Source organism: Esox lucius, chromosome 11 (genome assembly GCF_011004845.1).
Source record: "Esox lucius isolate fEsoLuc1 chromosome 11, fEsoLuc1.pri, whole genome shotgun sequence".
Classification (NCBI taxonomy): domain Eukaryota; kingdom Metazoa; phylum Chordata; class Actinopteri; order Esociformes; family Esocidae; genus Esox; species Esox lucius.
In genome coordinates this window covers 5,547,895-5,572,407 of record NC_047579.1, presented here as the reverse complement: position 1 = coordinate 5,572,407, position 24,513 = coordinate 5,547,895, and the positions used below count along the sequence as shown (strand labels likewise).

Below are 24,513 nucleotides of genomic sequence, written 5' to 3'. Positions count from 1 at the left end.
CATTCACTCACAAAGCTTTAAAACTACAGGTAAAACCCAGACATCACATTCACTCACAAACCTTTAAAACTACAGGTAAAACCCAGACATCACATTCACTCACAAAGCTTTAAAACTACAGGTAAAACCCAGACATCACATTCACTCACAAACCTTTAAAACTACAGGTAAAACCCAGACATAACATTCACTCACAAACCTTTAAAACTACAGGTAAAACCCAGACATCACATTCACTCACAAACCTTTAAAACTACAGGTAAAACCCAGACATCACATTCACTCACAAAGCTTTAAAACTACAGGTAAAACCCAGACATCACATTCACTCACAAAGCTTTAAAACTACAGGTAAAACCCAGACATCACATTCACTCACAAAGCTTTAACTGACTGTTGAAAAACAGCAGAAACAAACATATATACATCCAATGTTTTACGTGCCATTATGCGTCTTCGGATGGTGGAAACAACCAATGGTTGTTCTTTATGCAAAGACGCAGGGAACCCAAACACCTTTGGGACTGAGACGTCCTTGTAACAGTGACAGTCCTTGTGTGTGTGGAGTGGGCGTGGGTGTGGGTGTGTTATTCATCCCTCACACCTCCATCTCGTTTGACGCCGACTTGGAATCACCTGCCGGCATGAATCTGGCGAACCTCTTCGTTGTCGGTGCCCGCCTGCGTAACGGGCACCTATGGCGTTCCTGAGTTGGTTGTAGCGGTGTACAGTGAGAAATGGTTTCCTGTTTCTCAGATGTGATTGTGTCCTAATTATTACACTACTAACCCTTTTCATCCCGTCGGTTTGTCTTACTCCCTCTCTCTATCTTTCTACCTCCTCCTCTCTGCCTCCTCCTCTCTGCCTCCTCTGTCTCTCTCTGTCTCTCTGTCTGTCATGGGGACTGCCAAGGTACACTCAGTATGCATGGGGAATAGAGCAGTAGGATTAGCTTCTTCCATCAGGAGGGGCTGTAGTAGGTCCATTCATTCACCTCTAGTCCCCCATCGTAAGTACAATGTGCCCTGCATGTGTCCTCACGTCTGACCCATAGCAGACCAGCATTCGTGTCCCTCAACACCCCTCCTCATCTTTCTAATGATCTTTGTCCCCTTATCATTCTTTTCCACGTCTGTTGTTTCCTGAATCAACCGGAATGTTCTTTGGGGAACTGTGTTAGCGTGTTGAGACACGCCTTTCGGTTTTGTCATGCCATGTCTGATACATATGGCGTTTTATGCTGTATGTATGGTTATCTTTCTTGTCTGTCCTACATCCATATTTGAAACGTGAGTTTTGTTTTTGTGTGCAAATATTACCTCGGGTGATTACAAATCTACATGTGGCTTCGTAATGGGGCATATAAGCAACCTGCCTATGCAGATATACAACACTGATACAAATGAAGATGTTTCTCTGACAATTGACTGCAGTCACTTGTACAATGTACAGGATATATGCACGTATTTTATACAATATACATTTTTTGCATTTAAATCTATAAATTTAATGTTATTATCTGCTGCACAATAATGTATATAACCTTTAATGGCACCTGACAATTATAGAGCATGCATATTTCTTTAAATTCTCTACCAAAGATCCAAAACACCAGGTTGTATACAAAATGGCCGCTGTAACAAAGTCCGATATTGATATTAAGAACTTTACCTGCATGTAGATTTGCTCTTGGTTGGGGGGGATATTTGCCCCCTTGTATCCCCTTGTTTCCTTCCTCACTCCCTCTCCCTCCTTCCCTCTCCCTGTCTCAGACTAACCTCCATTTTCCGTTCCATCCCATTCCTAGGACATCCCCAGTCATTGCACCTGCGTAGCATAACTAAAGTTTGATCCAAGGTATGTATACCAGTCTCTGGGCCCTCCCCCTTTCAGGTACTGTCCACACGCTGTCACGCTGACCAAAAACCACACTGCGCCGGGTGTCTTTTTACATTGTCCTTCTGAGCATGGTTTCTAGCAACTGTGACGAATGTGTAATGGACAGACCAGCTTGGTTCGGCTCGGTTTGGCTCGGCTCGGTTTGAGGAATGGAAGGACGGCTTTTTCAGGAAAATGGCTGCATTCTGCTGCATTAAAACCAACAGGCTTTGTTGTCAAGTTCTGTAGAGTGACCTTAATCTGTTCAACCTACATTTGGAACGATACCGACACCGCGAGAACTCAGTAGAATGACATCCGTGAAATGTAAAAAAAGAAGTAGAGGAAATTTAGTTGAGTTAATCCAAGTGGGTTTTCAAAGGTCAGATTGCGTTGATAGTCATTGACTGTGATGCTCAATGCATGTTTCACTTCTGTGGCTTCAAAACATCTTGGCCGATCTATACATACCTTGATCATATCTGGCCGTTCTGAGATCGTCGTGTTTTGTGTCTTTTGTTTGGGGATGCATGAGAATGTGTGTGCGGGTGTCTGTGTGTGTGTATGCTGCACGATAGTGTGCATTCATACATGTGTGTGCGTGTGGTAGGGTTGGGTACCGAACTCATTACTTTTAAGGGCACAGATCGAATTACGTCCTCACTACCGAGGACTGATTCACGTAAATTAAATCAATGCCAAATGTTGGTACCTGAGAGCAGATCTGGGTGAGAAAGTAAAAAAGAACAAAAACACAAAACAAACTAAGTTGCTATCGGGCCCTAAACAGAGATTATGAACTGGCTGAATATCTTTTTACTGTCAAAGACGTGAAGCAGAGACAGCTCCTTATGAAGTACAGACTCAGTGACCGACTGTAGCAATTGAAAAATGGAGACATTGTAATGACTGAATAAAATCCTAGTTACCAAAATAATAAATGAGTTTGAGACAGAGAAGCACTTTCTCCTGAAATGTGACAAATACACCTCCATAAGAGACACATATTTTAAAAGATTCTGTAATTTAATTAAAAAAAATTAAGAATTGAACGACAAAACTAAATAATAATCAATTTATAAAATAATTTGATTAAAACTAAACTAAATAAAAAATAGGGACCTAGAGAAAATATTTCAGCCAGATTTGTGCACATTTGCCACACCATGAGGAACAGTGAGTAACCTACACACACAAAACACACACACACACAAAACACACAAAAACACACATCCAAAACACACACACACAAAAACACACACAAAACACACACACACAAAAAAAAACACATACCAAACACACACACACAAAAAACACACACACACACACAAACACACACAAAACACACACATACAAAACACACACACACAAAACACACATATACAAAACTCACACACACACACACAAAACACTCACATACAAATATTCATACTAATACAACATACACAACCACACACACAAAACACACATACAAATATTCATACTAATACAACATACACAACCACACACACACACACAAAACACACACATACAAATATTAATACTCATACAACATACACTTAGATAATATACTTAGATACACAATCACACACACACACACACACACACACACACACATAACTACATTCTTAATTGTATTTATTTATTTTAAACATGATTGTAATGATAATTGTATGAATCTTTTTATTACCTTGTCAAATGCTTTGGCAACACTGCTGAAAATTGCAACTTTCATGCCAATAAACCCCACTGAATTGAGTAGAGAGAAAGAGAGAGAGCCAGACTACGAGAGCCAGATTATCTCACTCCAGCAGCTTGTTCAATGTTCAACACCAACAGAGTCAGGGCAATGGCGAGCCGAAAGCGTCCCGAAGTGTGGTTACAACCTGACACAGACAACACTTGCTGCCATATTTGTGATGCAAAACGCAAAGCTTGCCATGGCAACACGTCCAACCTGAGGAAACCACTGTTCGAACACAAAGTATTTCATAAAGATGAAGCGTGAAACATATTTGATAGCGTGAAGGCCAAGTCGGCCGCAGCAGCTGCCTGTAACGTTAGCGCTACAAAAGTACAGAAAAAGGTACCGTTGGGTACTGAATTTCAGGTACCAGTACCTGTATCAGTTCAAATGTGGACGGTACCCAACCCTAGCGTGTGGGTTAGATAGCGTGCGTTAGTGTAAGAGACTTCTTTCAATCGGTTTTTAACTTACCTAAAGTTTTAATGAAATTATCAGAAATCGTGATTGATGTAAAATCAGGAGAATATTTCAAAAAATATTGTTTTGATCTCTTTAAAGTGAATTTTATGGTTTGACTCCTTTTCTCTGCCATCATCTAGAAGGTGCATGTTGCATGTCGTGTTCAGCACTGTGAAGGAGGTAATCTGGGTAACGCTAAATGAACATCTAGATTCCAGTCATTTAGCAGACGCTCTTATCCAAAGCGATGTACGGGAGCAAGTAGCGTTAGCTGTGTTGCTCGGGGACAACAGATTTCTCACCTTGCTGCTTTGGGGAGTTTGATCTACCAACCATTCCGTTACTGTTCATATGCTCTAGCCGCTAAGCTAACAGACGGTAGGCCATCCATCGATATCTACAGCCAGGTACTGTTGTTACCCATAAGCCCATTTGATTGTCATCACATTTGCTTGCTCCTTTGATGCATTTCCACATCCCTATAATAAGTCATCTAACTAGGACCAGGGGTCTTTTCCAGACCATCTGATCCGCCCAAGAAAAACCAAAGGCCTTATTTCACTTAGAATCTAGCAATGCCCCCCCCCACGTTTTTCCTCCCTTTGAACCGTACAAGAGTCTCTCCTCTTCCAGATGGCCAGCTCTGTCACTCCCGGTCTCCTCACAGCCTGCAGCAAGTTGAGGGCGGGATTCAGTAGAACCAGGAAACAAACATGGCGTTACCGCGATAGATGCCAGGGAGATATTGATCCCAGTTGATAGTCCTCTGCCCTGTAGACACTGAAGAGCCTCCCACATGCTACTCACACACACAAACATCTTCCCAATCAGCTAAGAGCTGCAGGGTTGTGAATCGAACTTTCACAAGCGTCAACGTCTCAAACGCCAGAGAAGCACCAAACCCAGTTGACCGACTGTGCCTTTGGAGAAATATTCTCCACATTTTGTTGTGTTATGCACTACATTTAATTTGATTAAATGTGGTTGTTTTGCCATCACTATACACATCATACCCCATAATGACAAAGCAAAAATGTGTTCATTCATTTCAAATGTAAAGTATTCAGAGCCTTTATTAAGTATTTTATCAAAGTCTTTTTAAGTGTGCTTCGAGCAGGATTTGGGCAGTTTTTCACATTCTTCCTTGCAGATCCTCTCAAGTTCAGATTGGATGGGGAGCATTGGTGAACTGCATTTGGATATTTCCCGGAGTACCTTGACTTGCATGTGAATTGTGCTGTCACCCATGACTGTATTTGTTAGCGACAGAAACATGGCTTTGGTATTCATTCGGCGTCGGTTCTTTAACACCTTACCAAGTACTGTATGATTGTAAAGAAATATGTTGTCATAGAAATAATGAATATTTTAACATAATATCATTCATACAGCCTTATTTCAAAGGCCTAGTCATACAGTAATACAGGCCTGAATGTCATACATGTCACTTTAACCAGATGACCTGAAAGTCATACACGTCACTTTAACCAGATGACCTGAAAGTCATACACGTCCCTTTAACCAGATGGCCTGAAAGTCATACACGTCACTTTAACCAGATGACCTGAAAGTCATACACGTCACTTTAACCAGATGGCCTGAAAGTCATACACGTCACTTTAACCAGATGACCTGAAAGTCATACACGTCACTTTAACCAGATGGCCTGAAAGTCATACACGTCACTTTAACCAGATGGTCTGAAAGTCATACACGTCACTTTAACCAGATGACCTGAAAGTCATAAACGTCACTTTAACCCACAATTTTATTTCCTAGCATTCTCCGTTCAAGTTTATCTTTAAAATTATTTCCTCTGTTTGTGCATGAATGTATTTCTGAATAAATTTTACACTTCTTATTTTCTATAAAAAATCCAATGTAACTTGGACATGAATCACTCATAACAGAAATGTGTTGTTCCAATTAAGGTGCTTTCAGTTGTTCTCACTGTTTGTCTTTCCAGCCTGGCAATCATTCTGAACACAGTTGCAGATTGTAGACAGATTCCCAAATGGTGACTACCAACTAGTAATCTAGTAGGAATTTTACAACTCTTAGTAGACCTAAAAAAGGAATGACTTCAGTATGGAGGTATTTCCCCAAAAACATGACTATTATTTTGAATAGCAAATAGAGCAAAATTAATATCAAATAAAGTAATTGACAAGGTTAGAAATTAGGATTTTTTATTTGCTTTCATCAAAGAATCCTCCATTTGCAACAATTACAGCCTTGCAGATATTTGGCATTCTAGCTGACAATTGTGTTGAGATCAATTTAGTAGAAATCCAGTGACACCTGGCCACTCCATTAAGGACAGAATACCAGCTGACTGCTTCTTCCCTAAATAGTTCTTGGAATTTGGAACTGTGCTTTGGGTCATTGCCCTGAGGAAATTGTCTTTCCCATCAAGTGCCGTCCACAGGGTTTGGTATGGCATTGCAAAATGGAGTGATAGCCTTCCTTCTTCTTTACCCTGTACAAATCTTTAAATGTATAAGTTTTTCCTTCCTGTATAAGTTTGACTAGGCCTTAAAAAGCTGTGTAAAACATATACAGTGTTATATTAGAAGCGTTTATTATTTTTAGGACAACATATTTGCTTAGAATCATGTTTGGAGTACCTTTTGGCCAACAGCAGCCGTGTCTCTAAGGCATAAGAAATAAAGCCATGGGTCATAACAACATTCACCCGAACATCGAGGTACTCTGGGAAATATTCTAATTTGGTTTAACACTGATTGTGTTATTTCAACACTACTTCTAGTGATTATATGGATCTAATTTTATTAATAACACTGGAGAGTCTGCTGTGCGCAGATGGTTATGCCAGGTTCTCCCATATTTCCAGAAAAACTCTGAAGCTCTGTTAGAGTGTCCTGAGTTCTTTGTTGCCTCCCTGGCCAAGGTCCTTCTTGTCTGGTGACTTAGTGTGGATGGATGGCCAGCTCTTAGAAGATTCTTGTTGGTTTACAACTTCTTCCATTTCACAATGGTTTAGCCCATTGTGCTCCTAGGAAAGTCCAATCCTTTTGCAATTATTTAATAACCTTCCCCAGGTCTATGCCTCACGGCTTGGTTTTTGCTCTGATATGCACTGTTTAGTGTGGGACCTTGTAAAAGAAAGTGTTTTCACTTGTCATTATTGGGTGTTGTGTAGATTGGCAAAAATAGATTTAATTAACTAGAAATTAAGTTCATGACAACAAAATGTGGAGAACGTGAAGGGGTCTGAATACTTTCCAAAGGCAGTGTACATAGCCATGCCCTGGACCTTTAAATAATGACATGTGGAGTCTTAACTTGAAGGAGTAACTAGTCAGACAGGTATGGAAACAAAAATGTATGATGATGTATAAACACTTTGTATTTAAGATTAGAACTATATTTATATGTACATATGATGAACAATAATAACACAACATGTAAATCCTTGCTAAATGGTCACATGCTAAAATAAAACATAATATAAATGTTCTGCACAATCTGCACATAAAATATATTTTTCTTAAATGTTCTGCACACATTTTTTTTTACATCCAAGTAAGTAAGATTATCTATCCACCTGATAGGTTTGTCAGAATTTCAGCATTTTTCCTATATTTACTTTAGTGTATACATACAGTACATACATTTATATTTTGTATATTTTAATTTGAGATATGAATAGCACATTCATGAACAACTGCAAATCATTTCAGGAATATACTGTACATTCAAAATGGCCCAAAATGTGTTGCATCATTACCACACTTCCTCAAGAACATGAATGCACGCAAAGAATGTCATCCCACCGCTCGGCCAGTGAAGAGTGGCCCGGCCTTGAGGAACATTGTGACCCAGATCTGTCTCATAGTCGTAGCGGGATACTACCCGGGCAACATTACCCAGCATGCCTCTTGTTCACAACGCCAGCCCTTGACTGAGTGGCTCCTACAGGCAATGCATTAATGTAAGAGCCTGGCTCTAAACTAGCTTACAGAATAACCTGACAGTGCATCCAGCCTTGAACTGGCCCCTGAAGAAGACTGTTCTTGGTCAAATTTCCAGACAAATGCCCAAATGATTTGTTTTCCAAAGAGGGGGGAAGTACAGTAATTCTCTGAAAACATGGGACAGTGATTCAGTGTTGTATTATTTTGTTCTGTGTTGTTTTCAGATTTCTGTTCATTTTGTAATGATGATCCATTTTTAGTCTCTCATTTTGTTTGTATCTGGGTGAGAGCTTGGAGCCTGCAAACACTCTTTTGTTTTTGGGGACATTGGCCCAGATTCAATTAACTGACTAAAGAAAAAGACACTTCAGTTTTTATTTACAATATCGACATTGTATTCAAATGGCCTCATGCGGGGTTACGAAATCAACAGCATCCAACAACATTGTCCATGAGGACCTGATCCAGAGTGGACATTGTCTTTGAAACCACAGTGTAGCTTTAGCTGTTGATTGAACTGGATCCAAGGTTTCTGTTTATGACGTGACTGCCTTCTAACCCTCATTCATTCCTGCTCAACGCCGCATTCTCCATTATCGTTAATGACGAAACAAAGTCATGACAACAAAACGAAAGGATCATTTTGGGAGGATAAAACAAAGACTGGACACGCGTTAAGAGAATTTAGGCAGCTTTGAATTAAGAGAACCGAAGATGATTAAATTTACCTTGTTGTCAGTTCAACACAAGAACATCACTGTTAACCCAACCCGTTTGAAATTTGAGTGTGTGGGGGAGCTGACAGTGGGCACCCAGGGATAAATAGGGGTTAACTTTCTCGCTTATGAACAGAACAACAGATTTGTTTTCCCTGACCAGCTCAGGGATTCAATATAGCAAACCTTCAGTTACTGGTGAGATGCTTTAATTGCTAGACTTCCCTGCCCACACACACACACACACACACACACACACACACACACACAGATTGTACATTTTGCTCAGTTGAGGTCTTAATGCAATTGCTGCTTTGTTTTAAATTCACATCACACACTTAATAATGTGCACACACAGAAACACACAGTGTTGTGATACAAATATGTAAGCTCCCCCTCTTTCTCCTGAAATGATGAGAGTGGTTGTGTTCAAATGGATCCAAACCACAGTTTATCAGAAATATTTCCAATGCCATCGCCTGTCCATGGAGACAGCATGCAAACGCACCTCACCAATATTGATATGCATTTGAAGCTTCACCACATCTGGGGAGAAGGAGGAAGAGGAAGGAGGCAGGCCAGGAACATAGGAGGTCTGGCACCGCATTCCCTAAGTGTCCCAGAATAGGAGTAATGGATAGGTTCTGAACAGCCAAACTGATCCAGGATTAGCACTCTGAGTGTTACAGGGACTCTGAGTGTTACAGGGACTCTGAGTGTTACAGGGACTCTGAGTGTTACAGGGACTCTGAGTGTTATAGGGACTCTGAGAGGGAAGAGGTGTGAAGGGGTGAATAAGGGGGAGGCAGCCATGGTCGGTTGTGCCCGGCGAAGCTGTCAGTGGTATCGTACAAACTACACACCCTCACACACACGCACATCTTTTTTCCTACGTTTCTGTTCCTGAACCCTGACGACTTCACCGGATCCAACATGGTCCCATTGTTGTTTTGCCGGAGAGGCGCTGAAGTTTGAGCTTTGACTACCGACTGTCTGTCTGTCTGAAGTCTGTCTGGAGATCTAGAATTCACTGTAGGAGGCTGGCTAAAACATCTGGATGCCGAGTCGGCCTTCTTTCCCTCTGTCAAATTCCCTCTCTGTTTTTTTGAGAGACAGACAAGTGTGATTCCCTTACTTTTGGGTATGGTAGAGGGCGCTGAAAGTCTCCGGAGCTCCACACCAGTTGTTTTATCCAGCAGTACTCTCCCCCTGCTATGTTATGTGCTGTATTCTACTGTTCCATAGTTTCATGCTATACTGTGTATGCTGCCGTTACTGACAGAAAGCGCAGTTTTGCACTGATGTGGCAAGATTCTGATGACATACTTTCATAACCCATTTTCCTGTTTTGTCCTGTCTCTCCCGTCTGTCTGTCCCTGTCTGTCTTTATCTCTGTCCCTTGTATGTCTGTCTGCTTTGGCCTTATAACTTGATTTGGAATTTTGGTTTGGCTGTTGATTTGACTTGATTTCTGGTATGATTTGGGATTTTCTTGTTTGTTTTTTGGAATGTCTTTACTCATAACAATTTGTATTCCTTGCTATTTCTAATCCATTCTATATTTTCTTTAATATGACATCTTTCTCCATCATGTCATTTATCATTTTCAAACTTGATAAAAAAACATTTCAAACCACCCCCGGAACATTCAAATGAACCACAAACATTTATTTTACTTTATCTTCACACCAAATGCATTTAAATTGTTTTTAAATCCTTTAATTGCCTTTTTCTAAAACTCCTCTTTTGATAACATGTCCTCGAACTCAATGTAACTCCGTAACCATGAAAACCGGGTCAAAACAGCGACAGGCTACGAAAAGTCCCGCAGCCTCAATAATATTTCTGGCATGTCAGGAGCCCCTATGCGCCTCACCCCCATCACCAACCCTTTCGAGCCCCCGGGGACCAACCTCCGCCGCTGCCACTCCCCCATCCCCTCCATTTTGTAGCGTCGTGATACAGACAAGACAGTTGGTTATCCGCAGTTAAGAGACATAACCAACACCACTGTAACCCGGTACTGTAACCCGGTACTGTAACCCGGTACTGTAACCTGGTACTGTAACGCGGTACTGTAACCTGGTACTGTAACGCGGTACTGTAGCCACCGATGGTAGTTCAATAGTGATAATGATAATGAACAGCAGGGGGTGCCATTTAGACACATTTAATAACAATCTATTTAAGTAAGGCAACCGTATCCCTGGTGTGCCGCATGTATTGCAGATTTTTGCTGCAGGGCCACTTACTCAGATAAATGATCAGTTCAGTGGTTGACTAATTCAACACTCTGGGTCCTCCAGGTCAGAAGTGTCAAAATGCACTTTCTCAACACACATATGTGTGTCAAACCGTAATGTTTAATAGGTATTTGTTTTTTGACTATGATGTTAAGCCTGAGCATAAATCACACTTCAAAGCGCACACACACACATATATTTATATATATAAATATATTTACATATACTCTAACACACACACACACACGTAATCTCTCACACGCCTGCCTTATAAACAGGAATTCGGTGTAGGTGAGCGATTTAGACTAATTCATTCATAATGAGCTACAGTAGCTGGTCTCCCTGTGTTCTATTAATAGGCTAATGTGTGCTGCTGTTGTACTCCGCTCAGTATGACCGCTAATCCTAAAGACAAGACGCCTGTCGATACATCACAACCCATCAGGTCTCTGCATCAAACACACCACGCTTGTGTTAGGGAGTGGAACACACTTTTACAGTAACTAAAACTAACGAAAAAAAGAGCTAATAAATTGTATACATTCAAATGCATGTATTTTTTAGAAAGAGGCAGGCAAATGAAAAACAGTCTGAAATTCAAAAACATATATTACAAAGAAATTCTTATATTTAACAGGAAATGTTTAAAAAGAGGAAAGCCCAAAAAACGAACTTTCATCTTTTTTTTGTAGCACTCATAAACGATACTGTTTAGCGCTGAATATCCCAAGGGACTTAAGTCATTGGGCTGTTAAATGTGTTTCTGTGTGCTGAGAATAGCTGATATCAGACATGTGCGTATACTTCCCTGTCTGACCACACATCACATCAATGATCAACCAGTCATGTGCCATTGTAGAAGCTGTGGGGTTGGTCAGAGTTGTACTACACTACCATTCTCACATGACCACTCCTGTTATCATTATCATTATTGATGGAATCGGTGCCGTGTTGAGAGCTGGAATGAACGCATAGCGTCCTGTTCTGCAATACACGGACTCTGAGGAAAACGGCCATCGACGCTATAAAGTACACATCCCCAATTGCATCTTAACCCACAGAGAGACTATTTTTTATAATGGTTATAAGGCGCAAAAGGGCAGAAGTGAAAAGAGAGATTCTCTTATCCTCTAAGGGACGGGGTTATGTGGGGATGTACGGGTGGGGTGGGAGGGACTCAGATTTCCATTGGTCAGGAGCAGTAAATGGGGAGGTGTCATCAAAGCAGGGGTCAGTATTTGTCACTGTTGCCAATTCAGGCCCTCTGTGCCCTCTTGAATGCAGGTGCATGAAATGATATGTAGCTTCTTTCTCTGTTGTCTAAATATGACTCCGCAGATGTCAAAGTATTACCCCCCCAGTCTGCATGTGTCAGCGTTGGGGGGTGTGGCTTTACTCAGCCATTGGGGGGTGTGGCTTTACTCAGCCATTGGGGGGGTGTGGCTTTATTCAGCCGTTGGGGGGGGGGGGTGTGGCTCCATTCAGCCGTTGAACGAAAGCTCAATTTGGGTCATTATAATTTCCTCATCTTTACCATCAGCCTTCCTCCACTCCCTTGATCTTCCGCTGTCTTCTTGTATCGGACATTTAATCACCCCGCCACTCACACAATGACTCTTATGATTTGAGCGTGGTGATTTTTTCAGTTTTCTTTTTTTCTTTTTCTCTTTTGTCCTTTTTGACCCTACCCCCCCCCCCCCCCCCCCCCCCCCCCTCCCACCACCACCTACCTGCCCTGGCTGCTGAACCGTCATCGGTCCTCATGTTAAAAGAGGGCACTGTGAATGGAGGATGGACTGACAGCGCTTGGTAGAAGAACCCAACAAACCAATGACAAAATGAACAAAAAAGGCAACATACATATATAGAAATATGCAATGTATAGAAATATATTTGTATCTATGTATAGTTAATCTTATGGAGATGTGCTGTGTGCTGTGTATCTGTGGCACACATATGGTTTTGTGTGCACAGACATGCATCTACCTCCAGCCCAAGATGCAAGAGTGCCAATTCATCCAAACGACAGATCTTTCCTTACTTTCTCACTGTTTTCTGGAGAAAAAAAAGGAGGATACATGTTTTCCTTCCATATCAGAGATCAGAAAGAGACTAACTTTTTCAAATCTCAATTTTCTTTTGAAATAGTTTGATGAAAAGGAAATGGGTATGAATGTCAATGCTATGACCATTCTATGTTTATATACCCACTGTCGATGTTTTGTTATTGTCACTCATGATTGTATATTTTTATTTAAGCGGTTCATTTACAGAATTGTTTATTTTTGTATTTTACAATGTTATCTCCTTTTATCAGATGTCGATTTTATTGTTGATACTTATTGGCATCGAATGTTGCCATTTTTAAGGTAATGCTTGTGTCTCTCACTGGTCGATTCCAGTTGTTGCTTGAAATCTGTCAGGTTGAATTGATGTGATTTATTGATTTTTTATCCTCCCATGGCTTCCCCTCATCATCTTTCACTTGTCCACCCTTTCCTCTCTCACTAGAAACAGAGAGTTGTGTACAGACAGAAGTAGCAAAGTCTTAGAACGGGCATTATCTATATCTAGTGTTCGCATTAGCATCATATAGAAGTAGCCTTTGTGCGCACCTCAGTTAGTATTCAGCTACAAAAAGACTATAGGGTACCCACAGTCATCTATCTTGGCAACACAAAAAGAGAAAGACAATGAGACAAAAGCTTAACATAAATCAAAGCTCAGGACTGGTTAGGTTAAGAACTGTGTCCTCCACAGGACAGCCTGACATTGTGAAGAGATGTGACGCGTATTAGATCAGAGTATGATATGTCAGTAGTAGCAGGGTAGAATAGAAGAAGCCTTTGTGGGTTAAGTGTTTTAAAAATGAGGCAGCACTGTCAGGGAGGGAGAACCTAAAGGGTTAGGGTGGAGGCTGTTCTGACTGCAGCACTGTCAGGGAGGGAGAACCTAAAGGGTTAGGGTGGAGGCTGTTCTGACTGCAGCACTGTCAGGGAGGGAGAACCTAAAGGGTTAGGGTGGAGGCTGTTCTGACTGCAGCACTGTCAGGGAGGGAGAACCTAAAGGGTTAGGGTGGAGGCTGTTCTGACTGCAGCACTGTCAGGGAGGGAGAACCTAAAGGGTTAGGGTGGAGGCTGTTCTGACTGCAGCACTGTCAGGGAGGGAGAACCTAAAGGGTTAGGGTGGAGGCTGTTCTGACTGCAGTGAATCTCAGTCCATGAATTTAGAGCTTTTCCTGGCAACCCAGACTCCTTGCTCTGGCCAAATGTTGTGCTACTGCCATTTGTTTCTTCTCTGCAAGGAGTCTGGAATCTCCAGGAGATGGATATATTGTCTAAATTATCTAAAACATTCTGATTGGTCCTAGAAACTGATGGGTTCCCTCTGATAGGTCCAAGAAATGGATGGGCTGGACCAGAGCCATGAGAAAAGAGTGAACATGAGAAAAACTAAATGTCAAAACGGCTTCTGTAGAGCTCTGATTGGTCAGAGATCATCCAGTTGCTGATAACTGTTTTGCACTCCCCTCATTTCGATGTCACCTGAATGACTTCAGACTAGAATATGTTGTTAATGCCCGTGAAGCAGAATATTCGTTTGAGGCACAAATGAATACCACCATTTTACAGAATATTAGGATTTGAATGTTATATTCACCTTCAGAATTGATAGAATATAAATGGAATTCACCCCGCCACGCCCACACTGGTACTCAGCCCCCAGAGTTGTTTGTACCCATAGTGTCTTTATCTTTGTATATGACACTGTTGCCCAAACACAAACTACCAAATGACTCTCATGTTCTCTCATCCTTCCTTGATCTCTCCAGAATCCTTTCCCTTGATCTAGTGCTTTGGGTGTCTGTTTTTAATTTCTTTAAGAATTCTTCTTAGGCCAGTTATTGGTCCAAAATATTCTGTACAGTTGTAAAGTTTTGACCTATTTCAATCTGCATGGGCTTTCCATTGCAAGCAATAAGGAATCGATGTGTCTGTATCTTTAGTCAGGAAACGTGATTTGATAAGACATGAGATTTGATCGTAAGCTTAATGAATGTGTACATAGTTATAGTATATAAAAAGTGTATATGAATGTGTTCTACGCACATCCATATAGATGACCAGCATGCTATTAGGGGAAAGAGCACTTACCTCTACTGTTTTCTATCAGAAGAGTGGGGCTTATATATGCATGCTATGATGCAAAAAGATGGAAGAGACCATTGTTACTCTAGCAGGGTTGGGGGGGGTGTTTGGGAAATCCATTTTTTACAATTGTAGGGAAGGGGTAAGTAGTGGTCTCTTGTAGCTGTTATTTCTTATAGACCTAACTAGACTAACTGGTAATAATATTTACCTTACCATTTACTTTTTTGTTATCTTTTCACAGAGAACTATTCTGAGAGCCCTGTGCTCATCAGATATATGCAAAAAGAAGCAGTAACTGTGAATTAATACTAGATGGGGAAAAAGAACAATCTACTTCGTCTCTTTTTTCACAATGGCAGGAACATGAGTGCCCATAACTCAATTTCTGCCTTTGACAACCACATCGGCCAAAGCCAGCCCCAATCTTACCCACTTTTCTACACACTCCATAAACCTCTGTTGAACCTTTCTGTTTTTCCATTCTGTCCTGTCCTGTATTGTCCCTCTTCCACTTGAAATGACAGGGCTTTAACTTCTTAAAGGAACATAAGTTACTTTTGAGTAGCTTACAAGTGACCCAAACATGCTGCCCTAAGTGGAGGGGAAACCCTCACAACGTATGCCGTTTTGTTCCCTCCAGAAATCATCTATAGGACATCTACAGTGGGGTGTAGCGGTAATCAGTGACCACGAGGAGTAAGAAAACAGAGTCACATTGAAATAAACCTCTTCCCCCGCATTACAGATTTATGACAGAGTCATGATGGCAGATAGCAAAATAAATCTCATCTGTCTTTAACACTCTAAGGATGGACTGTACTTTCTCTAGAGTTCAAAAGTGACCACCACTAGGCTGTGGAAACACCTGACTCCTTCTGCTGCGTATATGTGCATCATTTACCTTTTCAGCCTTAGGATGCATCTGAAATGTCTAGGTTTTGAAATGGCCCCCTACTGCCCAGGCCACTTTGGACACTGTCCTTATAATAAGAATGGAAATAGTCAATAATGAGTGTTCTCCCATGAAATAGTCCAGAATGTGTGTTTCCCTATTGATTCCCCCATGTTGGGACAGGAAAGGGTTGTCTTTAAACACAGCAAAAGGTCAACAGATCAGTTGAGTGAATTCTGATTCTGTTATGTGGGTCATTGGTGGTGGAGAAGTTAAGGGTGTCGCTGGTGGATGATGTTCATGTTTTCATGTTATCATGCTATCATTTGTCATGTTTCATGTTTTCATGTTATCATGCTATCATTGGATCATTGCTTTAATGCATATGTAGTTACCTGTAAAAAATAAAAACTTGTTCCAAAGATGCTTCAAAAAGTAGGTCCAAACTAGCAAGATTGATTTTAAGATGATACAATTTAGGATGTTTGTAGCCTAGCCAATTGATGTACAAGTTAATGTAATATCATAGACACACTGTTCTTGACTACACCTCCCACTCTTCCCTCTTCTTCATTTTTACCTGTTACTTCAGGCTTCATTCACAACTCAGGTATATATATATCTCTCTCTCTCTATGTTGGTTGAAATCAGTGCTTCCAGACATTTTTGTCTAACAGAGCCGGACAGAGAGAAGGTTTGAAATGTTCTGCTTCCTCTGCAGTTTGTGCATACCTGTAAATATTGTGTGTTCTGTGTCCTCATCCCTTGTTTTACCCCATCTCGCCCTTCTCCAATTGTTGCTTCTTTTCTATTTTGAGATGTGCCATCTCTACTGCGTCCATTACAAAAACCAAAAATAACAGACTTTGGGGGAGAAATTAAATGACCACCACCATAACGTGAACTCCATCTTCCCTAAAGTGGATTGCAAACGACTCCAGAGCATAGAAGTGGACAGAAAGACTGTCAGGTGTTGCAGATATTGTTTTTTTCATGCAGGGGAGGGGAGGGGGGGGATAGGAACTGTATATACATTTTTTTAAAAGAAGGTTTGTCAACAAAGGAAGAACCATGAAATGGAGGACAGTTTGGGGAAGAAAGAACAAAAACTAAATGAGAGGAGGAACAAAGCTGGTCGCTTCTCAGTGTAAGAATGTGTTCTGTGTGCTGTGTTCTGCGCTGTGTTCTGTGTGCTGTGTTCTGCGCTGTGCTCTGTGTGCTGTGTTCTGTGCTGTGCTCTTTGTGCTGTGTTCTAGCGGTGTGTGTCTGTGTGTGTAGTAACAGTCTTTGTGTAGCACGTGTCTTGTGTTTCCGTGCTTCGCTCTGTTTAGTGTTTCATTATTTCCTCCATGTCGCTTCTGTGCTTTTGTAGGCTTTAGGATGCATACACTGACTGAAGTTCTTATAGCACTCGGTCTGTTTAGCTTTGCTAACAGTCCTGGTGGGCTGTGGTCCTGTGTGGGAATGATTTTTGCTCAAATGGCTCACTATTCGACTATGACTAACTGATGAATTAAGAGGTGGACAAACGCCAGAGGACTTAACAGCCCTCAAGGACTGAAACCACCCACGGCATTTTTGTTGGTGTGTCTGCGTACTGTGTGTATGTGTGTATGCGATTGTGTGTGTGCGTACAAGGTGTACATGCTTTCCTGCCATTTCCTATTTTGTGTACATGCATGCCAGATGTGCTTTGCCAAAAGCAGGTCTTTTGTTTGCTCTTGTCGTCTATAGATCAGTTAGCTCTTGTATTTGAAGAGTTGTACTCATCCAGTCATATAAACAATATCTTTTTTTACCATTGACTACTGAGAATATATAATGAATTAAATATCCCATTCAAGCATGTTATGCTATTAATGTCAACTAAAAACCCTGTTTCAATATGTTTTTAAACATCTAATCTGGTTAGCCCGTTGATGTTCTAGGTCTGCTGGAATGTGCACTGACAACAGTCCCTGTTTCTGTTCTCTCTTTGTTCCAGTGTTGAGTTTCTAAAATCACCCTTTCTCTCCAAGAAGAGGGACAACCCTTAGGACACAATTCACCCAGCGCCCCCTACTGGATTTACTGTAGGCTGAAGGGAGACGTAGTTGGAGAGAGAAAGAGAGAGAGATCTGAAAGGACGATGAGAGGAGGATGGATGAAAAACTGACTGGAAGAGATTAGTTGATCTCTTGTTCCTGTGGACTGCTCAATCTGCACCCTCCCTATGAAACCTGACTCTGACTACCTGGAGAAAAAAAACACACTGAAACCCATTCCTTATGTCACCCTATTCACACCTTATATCACTGTACTTCAGTCGTAATATGCTAAGTCATTGCTAAAGAAATTCCAAATCAATCAAACAATATCACAAAAGTTCCCTAAAACAGAACAAAAGGAACATGGGACAGTAGAACAACGTTCCACAACTTGGTTGTCGTCCCAATATACCATTAAGATAATATATGCTCTTGAAGTACAGTACTATGCCGAAGTTTGGCTATATGGGGTAGGCTATACAAACTAGCTGCAGCTGCATTCTGAGATTACACAGCATTGTCAGCGTGGGTGGGACTCCTGAAAATAAGAGCCAGGTGCTTGCCAATGGCTAAATTGACACACAAGCATTTCTATCTGTTAGGCGGCCAAACTATGCAAAGCTTTGAGTTTGAACGACCACTGTGTCAGTCCACTGACTCGAGTCAGTTCACTGAGGTGGCAATACCTACGTTCAGTCAGTCACACCTTTGATTGACAACTCTTTTCTTAACTTCCACAAGAGACGCACTTTCCGAAGGTGGTGAATTACAGTGGCTTATGGAGCAACCAGACTCATTTAAGATACCATGCCACTTGCCATTTCATACAAAGGCGTGTCTGACAATACAATAACTGACTGACTGACTATGACTGATGTTACATGCAAGAGGGTGCCGTCTGAACTTGAGGAACCTACTCATCCACAAAGGCCCAAATACAACCTGAGTATACTTGTGTGTGCTGAAGAGTTGAGGAGGAAACCAATGGAGAGAGACACTGGAACATGACCGCAACGCAAACGCTGTGACCAGAAGCGACTGCTTGGGAAACAAGGACATACAGGACATCGCCCTCTCTTTCTCCATCTCTCCCTCTCTTTACCTCTGCCCTTCTGCATCTCAGCATCGCGCCTCCTCCGTAGCAAACTGCATGGCATGAACGAAAATACCTGAAGAACGAAACCTACCGAACTAAAGAATGAAGAGGGCGATCAGAGAGACTCTTCAAACCAAACAAATGAGGAATCAACCTTGTTCAAAAAGATCTGATTGGTAACTATCAGCAAGGGTCAACTTGACAACCGGTCTGCTGCTTGTTGAGAGAGTTTACTGTAAGGATCTTTCTCCTCTCTATAGGAAGTAGGAAGATCAGATCTGGGGGTTTTAGAAAGGTTCACAAGAAGTGCGGGAAAAGAGCGTGAAGAGGGTGAACTTTGATGAACTATTCCGGCAAAAGAAGTGGAAAAATTGGGAAATGCATTTTTATTACTTTGTTTACCAGCATGACTATTCTGCATGACTCTACTTCTGCAAGCCCTAACCACCCCGCCTCCCCACCAAAAAAGAGGGCTAGGAATAAAAAAAAAAGAACAAAATCAAGATGAAACTAAAAAGATTTATGTTATATGCAACTAATAAAAAAAGCAGGATTCTATAAAAAAGGAGATCTATATTTTGTTTTTGGATAATAAAAAAGGAATAACGAAAAAAATATATAGGATTGCAAGATACACATTCAATGAACTATGTTTTCTTAAGAAACAAACCCCACAAATCTTCCAGAGATGAACTGTGAGGACCTTCCCCTGATACTACTATGACTACTCGCTCTGCTTTTTCTTCTACTACTGCTCACTCTCTGGTCCTACCGCCCCAATGGCGCCCCCTGCTGCCAGTTCTCTGTGTCTTCCACCCTGCTGTCCATTCAGGCCCCCTTTTCACTGTTCCATCTGTCTGCATAACTCTGTTTAGTTGGACTGTTCTTAGATTAGAGGGTGGTATTCACTACGATATGAACAAAGGAAAATGGGACCGATCGGGGACGGACTATACCTGAACTTGCTCAATGAGAAATGTGGACTGTGCTCAAATGGATATGACCATGCTTTTGTTTTTCTTTCAGCCTTGTGCTTAAGATGTTTGCTTCACCACTGGGGCCCTGGTGTAGACCCTATGAGGTAATAGTAAGGTAGCATAGCGTTACCTAGCAGACAGTTTGTTAGCCATGAACACACTCAGCCAGGACACACAATAAATCAGCACTGATTACTTCAAGTAGCCCGGTAATATTAATTTATTTTCCTAGCTAGCTAGGTTGCTCCTGTAGCACTGGACTTAGTGGCCATAGACAGCTCTTTCTTCCCTCAGACCTGATACATTAGTTCTGTGTGATAATGTCCTGCAGTCTTATCTTCATTATTACAGGGAGGTGCATAATGTATCATTTTGGCATTAAACACATTCCTCCGCTCCCTGAGAGAAACTAGTTCCAGGTCACTAACTCTGCAGACAGTTGACCGTGTATGTTTTACGCACGCTGGCGCCCCTAGCCCCTGGAGAAGCAGTCATCTTTGCGCCATTTTCTCAGATGGGGTCAGCATTGCCAGGAAAACGGCTGCTCAAAGACATGTGAATTTAACACCACACTCTGTGCAAAATATGTTTAAATTGTTGTGGTGTCTGTAAATGAACAGAAGCTCTTGTTGACGTTCCACCACCACTGACTGCCCTGCAGTATGGCTGGATGCATTGCTATAGCGTCGTTACCACACCCTCAGCAACAGAAACCAGTTTTCACTTTTTCCCTTCCATGTTTCTTTGGCAAGTGAAAACCGTTGTGTCATGTTGCCCCGGTAAACCTGTGTGTGTTGTCGTGCAGGTCATTTCACGCCAGTCACCGCAAACCCTTAGCTAAGCCTACGACAGAGTTTAGCTCGTCTCCAGTAGCCTCTTGTTCTGCCTCTCCTGGGGTGCCGGTGTGATGTGTAGGATGTGGTTTATCCCCAGATAAGAGGGCCACGATCTGAGCCATGGCCTAGTTACTGGTAACATTCTGATCAAGCAGAGTGTCCCAGCAGGGCAGGGTTCATCTCAGGGCTGTTAATTATTAATCCAGCGGGGAGAAGAGATTTTCAATGGATGTCACTTTTTACCGTTTCAAATTCCATTTGGGTTACATTCATTTGCGTGTTACCTTTTTTATCACGTGCTCACTTGTGTTCACTTGCCAAAATCAGACAGTTTGTTTGTGGGTTTGTTTATTTGGTGTAACACAATGATAGAGATTTTGATGATGTTCCAGAGATGCTGAGTGAACTGTACTCAGAACTGAGCATCTACCTATGCAAGAGTTTGTAGCATCCGATTATAATTCAATATATCATCGTGCCAAAGGAGTTCAGTGTATTGGGTCTGTCGTGTGTGGGAGGGCAAGAACAGGGCAAAGAAGGGGTTGGGGGAAACAGAGGCAGCTACTTCATCTAGCATGATGCATTGTTTACTGAAGTAAATGGGATTGGGGGGACCCTGGAGTTTGCCACTTGGGAGAAGTACATGAACTCAAAGTTTCCATTGTATTCACTGGATCTACTTCATTCATCTTATGTTTGAATCCTGCTACCAGACTCCCCGTTTCACATATCCCCCTCTCCTTCCATTCAACTCCTCTCGCTTTCTAAAAAGTGTTATTGGGGCACGGTGTCTGTTACCAAAATTACAAAAAGTTTCAGTTGAGAGAGACATATGGAAGCATTTCTCGCTGCAAGACGTTTCATTCTGACAATGGAAATGACTGTAGGTTAGAGAAGGATAGAGTGCCAGGTCAGTGGGAAGAAAAAAGGGGACGACCACAACTGGCACAAACAGTGAAAGATATGGACAGATCATACACCCCCACACCATCCCTCTGGTAGAACACCTAGGCACAGATCATGCACCCCCACACCATCCTTCTGGTAGAACACCTAGGCACAGATCATACACCCCCATACCATCCTTCTGGTAGAACACCTAGGCACAGATCATACACCCCCACACCATCCTTCTGGTAGAACACCTAGGCAGAGATCATACACCCCCATACCATCCTTCTGGTAGAACACCTAGGCACAGATCATACACCCCCATACCATCCTTCTGGTAGAACGCCTAGGCACAGATAATGGAAATATTGATGTTTCATTACATTGGAGGGGGAGGAGGGACTATTGTCATAGCAATAATTTGTTCCAAACCCTTGATTTTGTGGGCCAGTCCCATGCCATGTCCCTAAACTTGTTAAGTAACTTTAAACCTAACTTTTAACCTTTAAAAAAAACACAGCAGGTAAGAAGTAGTAACTCTTTTTTAGAAAAGCAGCTATTGATTAATTTGTCATGTTTCCATCATGATTCAGAAGCATTTTTACCAACTCATGTACTACTGGTGGATCCTGAGCTGGTACCATTGAACAACCTCCACATGTGAATGACTGGCCTACCGCAGTTGTCGGTTCCACAATGTCAGTGATAATGTGTCAGGGGTAGTGTGTGACCCTGCTCCTGAACTTGAGCCACGCCCATTTGAGAGGAATGACAGCTCAACACTTGCATAACTTTACTTGAAACCCAAATACGAAACATATCAAGAGAGAAGCCGAGTAAAGCCAGAAAACCCCGCTGTCACGTATTCTCTCTTACCCCCCGTCTTCCTCCCTCCCCCCTGTCTCCTAGCCCCCTCTCCTTCTTTCCCTCCTCCACACATTTTTTGAGGAAGAAGCTCTTTTTGCATCCCTGTTCTTGTGTTTTTCTAACATATTGTTTGAAGTTGAATTCTAATGCATGCGTGGGAGAAAAAAAAGTAAAAAATATAACTTATTTGTGAATGGCCAGAATGAAGTAACTCTCTTTTCGCCAGCAATCTCTGTCTTCCTCTTTCTCTCTCAGCCAGTGGTGAGAGGACTGGGGGGCGGGGGGAATATGCAAAGTAAAATGAATTAACTATTAAAAAAAAGAAAAAATATTTTTCTATATAGCTGTTTTACCTTCTTTTGTTTCATTATTTTGTTTTGTGTGGCTTGATTGAATTGGTAGGAATATATTGGCTATATGTATGTGAATTGCTCTTGAAAGGAAAAGGAAGGTGAACTAGGCTCAGTTTCATGAGTCCGATATTGTCACTGATACACGTAAAACATCTGGGAGATCTCAGCAGTGCCAGTATTATAGCACCGGTCTGTCCCTTCTTTTACATTGTTACGTGTGCACCTGTCCTAAACATCGATACATCTTCACCCATAGACCGACGCATCATGTAGCCTGTCACTTCAAAGAGTATAACATGTATCTGTTTGGATGCACATCATTGTTATTCATTTTATCTGTGGTTCTCTGTTTTTATTTTCTTCTTTTATTCCTTTTTCTTAGCATCTGCTGCCTTTTTTTGACCGATTTATTGGTTTGACTGCTGATTTGTGTTGTACCTTTTTACATTTGAAAAGTTACATTGCACTAAAAACGGCAATGCAGCTACCATTTCTACTCGTCCTCTCAACTGTTGTGCTATGACTACATTGTCGCCAGCGAACAAGGCACTGGGTGCTGCCATGCAACTTTCCTATCAGGGGCAGAAGAGAGGGAAGACAGAGATGGAGGAAGAGAAGGTTACTACAATAACACTGAATGGGGTTTATGCTGTAAAGACAGATGCTGGATACAATTTTAATGTCATAACACAGGAAAATAAAAAAAACGAATCAAGAACTGTATAAAATATATTTCAATGGAATGTTTATTATTTACCTTTTATATTTTTGAAACATGTAAAGAAAAAAGATGAATAAACAGTAATAATTTAACAAAGTTTGTGAAAAAAGAGACTTAAAACAGTTCTATTATAAAAAGTATGAAAGTTTGAAAGTGAATGCTAATTAAACTGAACAACTCTTCTCCTTTACAGATAGGTAAATAAAACAAGAATAATAAAATTATGAAAAAAACACAAAATTTACTGGAAAAACAAACAAATCCAATTTAAAGAGAAAACATCAAAACTCAATAAAAATGTTAAAAGCTTATGCCAAAACTTTCATTTGTGTCCTGTGCATTTTTTTGTACACATAACAAATTCTATCCTCACTGATATGGACCTGAATAACTAATTAATGTTCAGGACATTAAATGGCAATGCCTCGATCACACCTACTGCATCATAGCCCTCTGGCACACCAGGAAAACGTTCCATTCCAATTCACCGCTACTGCATATTTGCATTGCAGCACTGGGATGTAAAGCTTCAGTATGTACTGTGTGGTGTGTTAGATTGATCTAACATACACAGTAAATGGTTTGTAAACAGCTTGACGAAAATTGTAACAAAGGTGAGTGTTGAACATGCACAAATACCCATGTTGTAGGTGTGATCAAGGTGACATTTTAAACATGATTCTTGCACTGCACATCATCATCATTCCCTCATCAATTTTGT

General features: G+C 41.3%; 1 protein-coding gene across 6 annotated transcripts in view; it reads left to right on the top strand.

Moving 5' to 3' along the window:
- kcnc3a (potassium voltage-gated channel, Shaw-related subfamily, member 3a) overlaps positions 1-23,884 on the top strand; it is a 101,751-nt gene extending 77,867 nt beyond the window's left edge. For 2 of the 6 annotated variants that reach the window (XM_010905886.5, XM_020050942.3), the window contains one exon: positions 18,009-23,884. In XM_010905886.5, coding sequence (XP_010904188.1) covers positions 18,009-18,022 — 14 coding nt within the window. In that variant the 3' untranslated portion in view covers positions 18,023-23,884. Of the gene's footprint in view, positions 1-1,807; positions 1,858-12,753; positions 17,172-18,008 lie in introns of those variants that run through there. The other 4 variants (XR_002197427.3, XR_002197428.3, XM_010905882.5 and 1 more) reach the window with 4 other exon arrangements.
- Positions 23,885-24,513: the final 629 nt, after the last annotated feature.